This window comes from Anser brachyrhynchus (genome assembly GCF_964034855.1).
Source record: "Anser brachyrhynchus genome assembly, chromosome: 5".
NCBI lineage: Eukaryota > Metazoa > Chordata > Aves > Anseriformes > Anatidae > Anser > Anser brachyrhynchus.
The window spans coordinates 3463511-3470771 of record NC_137699.1 but is presented as its reverse complement, the minus strand read 5'-3'; the positions used below and the strand labels follow the sequence as shown (position 1 = coordinate 3470771).

At 40.4% G+C, this 7261-nt stretch overlaps 1 protein-coding gene and 1 long non-coding RNA gene across 6 annotated transcripts in view; one reads left to right on the top strand and one right to left on the bottom strand.

The window, feature by feature from the left end:
* The window catches only part of LOC308195607, a 6105-nt gene extending 4147 nt beyond the window's left edge, over nt 1–1958 (top strand). Inside the window, exon 2 of the long non-coding RNA XR_013951666.1 lies at nt 1–1958. This exon is cut by the window's left edge and continues 3321 nt beyond it. This is a non-coding gene — a long non-coding RNA (uncharacterized lncRNA).
* Nucleotides 1–5887, bottom strand: part of LMO1 (LIM domain only 1) — a 68525-nt gene extending 62638 nt beyond the window's left edge. The window contains exons 1-3 of one of the 5 annotated variants that reach the window (XM_080593367.1): nt 5221–5315; nt 4471–4650; nt 3740–3847 (exon numbers count right to left, since the gene is read on the bottom strand). In XM_080593367.1, the coding sequence (XP_080449493.1) occupies nt 3740–3785 (46 nt within the window). In that variant the 5' untranslated portion in view covers nt 3786–3847; nt 4471–4650; nt 5221–5315. Of the gene's footprint in view, nt 1–3739; nt 3848–4470; nt 4651–5149; nt 5516–5774 lie in introns of those variants that run through there. The other 4 variants (XM_080593366.1, XM_080593368.1, XM_080593365.1 and 1 more) reach the window with 4 other exon arrangements.
* Between the last annotated feature and the right edge of the window lie 1374 nt (nt 5888–7261).

The following is a 7261-nucleotide window of genomic DNA, read 5'->3' as shown; positions in this document are numbered from 1 at the left end:
TGTTACTGTTTTGCATGAAATTAATGTTAAATATTTTTTGTAAATACAGGCTATTTAAAATAAAAGTTTGTTCAAAATACAGCAATTCCTTTGATAGAGTAAAAATGGCAAAGCTTCAAAAATGCTACCTCTAGAGAATGAGCTCTTTACCACTGTGATATAAGGCTGACACTTTAAGCCATTAGGTTTTACAACCTGTAGAGATCTTCTAGACAAATTTACAGCTAATAAATTACTTATTCAGAAGTTTTGCTTCTGCTCTCTGTAGCACAAAGTTAAAAAGAAAAATATTTTTTCAAAAATAAAAGACCACCTAAATCCTTGGTCTGCTTCTTGGTTTATAGGAAGCTTACCATGCAAAACCTGCCTCCCCAGAACAGCTCAGTTGCAATGAACTCCACAAAGTTTCTTTCTCCAGAAGAAACTGTCATCAGAAAGGTTTCTTGAGTATTAAATATTGAAGGATCAGGTTGGGTGTTGCACTTTGCAGATCCATCGGTGTCTCCTCAGTACCCGTACGGCTGTGGAGAAGGACAAGCCTACGAGCCAGGTGAATGACTTTAGAAGAGGCCCAAACTATGAGCTAGGACAGGCTGGCCTCCCAGGCTCCAGGAAAAGCACACTTAGAGGAGACTCATCTTTTCCATGAGAAGCCTCCTTTGTCCTCCTAGTTCTTGAAACTTTCCCAGGCTCAAGAGAGACGCATTCTTCAGTCTGCATGGTGAATCAGTTTTTGATGGTGATGTAAAATTTCAATTCATACTCAAGTCAAGCAGGAGTTCAGTATTGTACCTTTAGCCCAACCTCTCTAAGCAACTCCACACATCTCCACACATGGACTGACTCTGCCACCTCTTCACACAGCAGTCTCTGAGCAGTTTCCAGAGTCCTTTAATGTACATGAAAAGAGAACCTTCAAAAAAATAAAATCTTACCAAACCTTGCATGTGTATTACAGTGATGGTGCTTGTGTAATGTCTCTCACTTCCATCAGGACTGATAATCACTTAACTGAAGAATGTCGTTCTCTACTTCAAAGTTCATTGCTACTGCAATATTGTCTTGTATATAGTCCTGTCTTTTACTCCTTACCTCGGAGGGTGTGGTAGGTACACCTGAAAGACAAACCTGACATCCACACATTTGCCTCAGTTGCTTTATGGAGGAATCCAGTGAGACAGCATCTGGTTCTGGAGTGACACGTGGAGCTCACGGGCTTGTTGCCACATCCACTGTCGTGATCAGAGCTTATTGCTCCCAGCCTGATGTCAAGCAGAGACTGATCAAATGTGAGATGGGTGAACAGAGGCAGAGCCATGGAGCTGGCTGTTTCCGAGTCTGTTGCTTTTGGTTCTTCCTTATACTGCAGCAGCACACGAGGTTCCAGTTACTGAGCTGGACCATAACATAACTTATCCAGAAATCCTGGTGTCTTTCTTCAAAAAGATACATTTTTTTTCCCTCATTGACTTGCTACTGAAGAGACCAGGCAAAATTAACACTGAATAGTCAGAGGTGGAAATCCATTAACTGAAAAGATATAATGCAATGTCAGGTTTATGTTGCTTTGTGATGACAATATTCTAAGATGCTGCCAACGTCCCCCACGTTCTGTGGCTCCTTCTGTGTCTACTTGGCATGGTGACATTTACCAGATCTTCATAACGTCATTCCAACAACATATCAGTTAAAAAATGTTGATTCCATAGGAAAACAGCTGTTTGCTCAGTAGTGGTAGGTGCACACAAAGAACACCGCATGACTGTTGAACACTCAGCTGAGGAATTCCAGCTATTCCCATATCACACAGCCAGAAGAGGGACTGTTGCACTGGACTGTGTTTTGCACATGCTTTCATCAGTGTCCAGTTCGGTCTGAATCTAAGGGTAATAATCTTCTTGATCCGTTAAAGTGCAAGAGGAGAAAACACATCCACAAACCGTAGGGTACTATTTTACCTTTTTTTTTTTTTTTAAAAAAAAAAAAAGGAAGAAAGAAAGAAACCCATCCTGGGGAATTACACAATTTCTCCAAAGACAGAAACAAATTCAACACAGGTGAAAGCTACTGGAGATATTCTGATAAAAGTAGGCAGGTGGAGGCTCTAATGAAGGCATACACTATAGTACACATCTTGCCAATGTTTCTTAATGAATAATATGTGCACTCAGATGAGAGTAATATTGATTGAGGTCTGCAGGGAAAGTTCTCTAGGAAAAAAAATATTCTAGGAGCAGAGTCCTTTTTGGAGGATTCTGATCTTTTCCTGCTGCAACCTTTCCCCTCCCCTCTCTTTGTGCTACCCAAAGCAGCTGACAGCCAAAAAATGAAAAGCCTGCCCTGCATCTAATGTATCTATCAGATCCAGAAAGAAATTTATATACCGGTACTAAGAATGGCTGCACCATTCTCCTTAGCTGGTAGAGGGCACAGCAGTGTGTAATTAGGACTGGATTACTTTACTCAGAACTGGAGCAGAGAGCAGATGTCATGCATTAATATTGGCATTTGATTCCAGACACTTTCTCTGCCATGTTTGCAAAAACAATTTGCCTTCCTATCTTGGATCTTGCTTTGCATTTACTCTTTGATTGCTGTAATGCAAACAAAAAACCACCAATGGCAACATGAATGTAGGACAGGTCCATACAGAGTGGGTAGAGTTTATGTTTTAATTCCTAACATTAAAAAAAAAAATAATTTTCTGATTAGATTGATTAGATTAATATGGCTGATATATTCCACTAGATGCCAGCTCAGACAAGAGAGGTCATGACATTATAAAGCATTTGTTAACATAAGCCAACAGTAAAGAAAAATATACCTTATTCCAAATTAATGTTATCAGATACTATCCATAGTATACATGAGATACATCTCCCTTTTCAAACATAGACAACCTTTTCCCCCCACCTGTTTTTGCATACAGGGGACTTCAGTTTTGATTCTACTCCAGTTCAACATTTCATATACAAAATCCTTCCAGAAGGCCTAGAACTGAATTTCATGCTGTTAAAAAATACTGGCCCAAATTCTGAACTGCAGCCAGCTTCCATTTGATAGCAGCTTTATGACTGCAGCTGGGTTCTGGAGGTTTCTAAGGAGTAAAAGATGATCTGCCTTCATTTAGGAGAATCCAGGGTGTGATTGCAATGGTCTATACTACAGAGGCACTGAGTAAACATAACATAGTGGGCAGCATGTAATCCAGCAGAGTGATGGTGACCACCCTATCTTCATCTATGTGGATGCAACCCAAAGAGAAGAGCCACTGAAACTCTGCTGCAGGGGTATGTTTGGCTTCAAGACACGCTGTTTGCTGTGCTTAGGGCACGCATCAGTCTCAGACCTGTAACAGCAGCAACACACCTGTAGCACCCATTTGCATGTGGTAATGCCTTTTTTTTTTTTTTTTGAAGTCATGCAGGGCATCATCTACACAGACACATTTTGGAATAACACCAAACTCCTCTATCCAGACTTATGTAAACCACCTCTAATTAGTCTGTTGCCTTGTGATCCCAAGCACTAAAAAAAAAAAAAGCAGAGAGGTTGGGAAGAACAGAAAAAAATGATTGCATTAACAGGGCCACAACTAAGAGACTGGATGATCTTGAGCTTGTGGACCACAGAGTCCCCACGAAATACTTCCCCTTTTTTCACTGTATGGAACGGTGGCAACTCCCCTAGTCCTAAAGAAGGGTTGTACATTGGATAGCTTAACGAAATGACTAATTACCTTGACAAATCAGGAAAAGACTACTGAAACCAGGCAGGCAGTCCATTCAGTACCAGTTCACATTCTTCTGGTCCATCAGCTAGTGGCAGAAGTGTAAAAACTGCTATCCTAAAACAAGAAAATAACTGTAGTGAAATGGTAGCAGTTGCCACAGTTCACTTTAAGCAGGTGAGAAACTCAGTCTCAAAGCTACAAAGATAACTACAGAAATTATATCATTCTCTCAGTGAGAGCTAGAAAAGCTTCTTGACTCACAGTGAGGTCAAGAAGTGAGAGCCCAGTGGATCATTTGTTGCGTTTTTAATGCTTCATGGCTCAGGGTCAGTCAGAAATCCCTATCTTAAGGTCATGGTTAGGGCAGTCTGGAAAACAATCTTGTTTCTTTTCTGTTACTGGCAAGGCCTTGCTAGACTCTGCTATTTCTCTCTCTCATAGCAAACCATTATAGCCTACTCCTCCTGCTCATCACACTGGGGTTAATTTCACCCTAGGCACTGACAAGCAGCTTCTCGGGGACCACAGTAGCCTGGAGGACCTTCTCTGTAGCTCTCCATAGTGTTGCAACACAAGGCAACAAACAGCCAAACAAAGCTAACACTGAGCAGCATTCAGGGAAGTAAAATTCCTTACAGTGCCCACTGATAAGTGAGTACTAATATTTATTTTTAGATTCATTTTTTTGAATAGCATCAGCGAGACAGAATGAGGAGCATGGATAGCAGCAAACCTACCTGTTAACTAAGCACTGAGCTCTATTTCTACTGCTCTAGCCCCTTGCCACTGCAGCAGCACGGCTACACTTGACACATGGGGAAGCAGTGATAATCATCTATCTCATAACCTGCTTAGGAGACAGTCTGACTTTGAAGAAGCTGGAAAGCACAGTTCAGAGGGCCTGCTAATGACTACATCTGTTTTAAATAGACATATTTTGACTACAGCTTCCATACCAGTCACTGGAGTCAAGCGATCATTTAAAAAGGCTGAGATACAACTCTGCAGTATTTTACAATGGATTTAATAGCTAAGCCTTAAAAGAAAAAATACTGCCGTCCAAACACACAGCTGAAGCACAGGCCTTTAATGAACACCACTCACTGCTTAAATGTGAATTCACACTACAACACTCTTGCAAATGATCTATAATGCCTTACATTGCTAGTATATCAAATTTGCATAAATATCCCTCAAATATTTATAAACCAATAGATATAAGCATGCATTTAAAGGTGAATATCAGAAGTGCATTATGCACATAGTTCTTACAAACTAATTAATTCAAATAATCACATTTTGCCTTATTAAACATTATGTGGATAAAATATAGCTTGCCATCAATTCTAAGCACTAAAATACCGTTAGAAAGGAACAACACTGCCAAAAAAAGCAAGAAAGAGAACGTGCACGTACAAGAACCCTTTACTGAAATGCAGCTATAAGATCTAATGCCATAGAATGACTAACAATAATGTATATATTACTTTTAAACAAGCAAGCAATTTTGGATAACTTTCCACTTCTTTGTCTGGTACTTCAGTTTCAGCCTAGTGAGCTATAACTGTGCAACATAAGCAGAAAGCAGCAAAAGAGCCTACTAACCTGCTCGCACATTTTAAAAAAGGTCTCCTCAGAAGCAAGGATAATTCCTTATTTCCTCCAGCTGCTTATTTACTGGTGCTTTCCTGCCCTCATTTAATTAGAGCTAAAAAAACAACAGTAGCAACTGTCTCTAATAGTTTTTTCAAAACTCTTTCCCACTAACAATCCCTTTACTTATCAAGAGGTACTAAGAAGCACTGAGGACAGCTGTGTAGTTGGGAACAAATTTCTAAGTCAGCCCCCCTTTAAAGCTTTTATGCACCTAAGAGGTCTAGCCCTGCCTGAAAGACAGTGATTAAAGTTTTTAAAGAGTACAGAGATTTTACAGAGAGTAGTACGATGCTCAGGACCAATTAAATGTCATCTTAAGTACTTAACTGAAGCATTTTTTATATACCAGGAATCAGTTAAGTGGAAGGTGCCAAATTAAACTTACATTTTAATTTTGCCATTGGGTTAATCTCAAGAGATTATGCATCGTATTTCAATAATGATTTCAGAAAGCTTTCAGTAGAACAGTCTCCGTTAAGTTGGCTTCAGAAGCACTGCAGAAGTCTGTAAAAAGAAAACACACGGGAAACTCAGCATACTCAAAAGCAAATAAGTGCAAATAACAACAGCAACAACAACAAAGTGTTGCAATTAAGACCAAAAAATGCAGGTGGCATCACGTGAGGGGGTCTCAGTCAAGAGAGTATCAGTCTGCACAAGGACATTACGTGAGTTTGTTCTGGTTTCAGGCAAGAGCCATAAAACCCAGGTTTTCCTTTCTCCAACATGTGACAAGTTAATTTGCCACTTGTAATAACATGATATAATGATCCACATGTCCTTTCTCTGATAAATGCCTTTCTCAAGCAAATATGACTGAGAAATTCTGGGGAGAAAGTAATACAATAAAACTTTTGGGAAGGCAGAAGGTCTTGCAGTTGACTGGAACTAGGGAGACTTGACATTTATTCCAGGTCTGGTTTACGCTTTCCATACAGTGCAAGTCTTTTAGGCACCAGAAGTCAGGTGGCAGGTAAAATTTTTATAAATGTTTACATGTTCTTGGCACAAACATGTAGAAATCAGAAGATTTACACGGTTAAATGGACACAAACTCTGGTTGTAAGCCCAGCCTAACCCAACCCTGGCCGACCATCCCCATGCCTTCTTTTGGAAGGGTAATTAATATTACTATTATTTTACATGGATTATGTCAGTGATTGGGGCTAAGGAATGGTCCAATAACTAGAGCACAACTTTAAGGACAGCCATTAGTATGTGGAAGGGAAAGAGTAGGAATACCCTGGGCTGGCTTTCCTGCTCATGCAGGAGCAATGTGCAGCAACTCGTACCTGTGTGTCCCACACTACAACCTCACTTGGGAAAGCAAGCAAAATGCAGTAGTGGCCATCTTTCTTCAAAATGTGGGCAAATGGCTTGTCTTCTCATTCTTATAACAAAATATACCACCATGATCTCTGAGATCACTCGCCAGCAGATGGGAAGGCTGTTTTAATTCTTTCATGTGCCTGAGCAGATGTCACCTGCACCAGCTACCTCACCAAATGGACTTTTCTGGCTTAGGGTGTGCTCCCGCACCTTCTCCTGTTTAATTTATGTGTAATCATTAATAAATCATTGGGCTGGAGGAGAAAACATTGCTCCAGGTAATGGAATAGGTTACTCATCCTGGTTTCCACTCCCTGCTTTGCAGATTCTATTTGTGTTTTACATTGAACAGTTTTTGTCTAAACTGTCATCATTGGCACAGGGATTCGACCCCGCATCTCTCTGAGATGATGAGAAAACAAAGTCTCTTCCTCCCCTCCTCTGTGTTTGAATCCACGGCTGTTTAAATGGGAAGAACTGCATTCAGAAGAGGGACAGAGAAGGTCCTTCCATGTAGGCCGCTTAATCTCTTGGGGAAGAGGA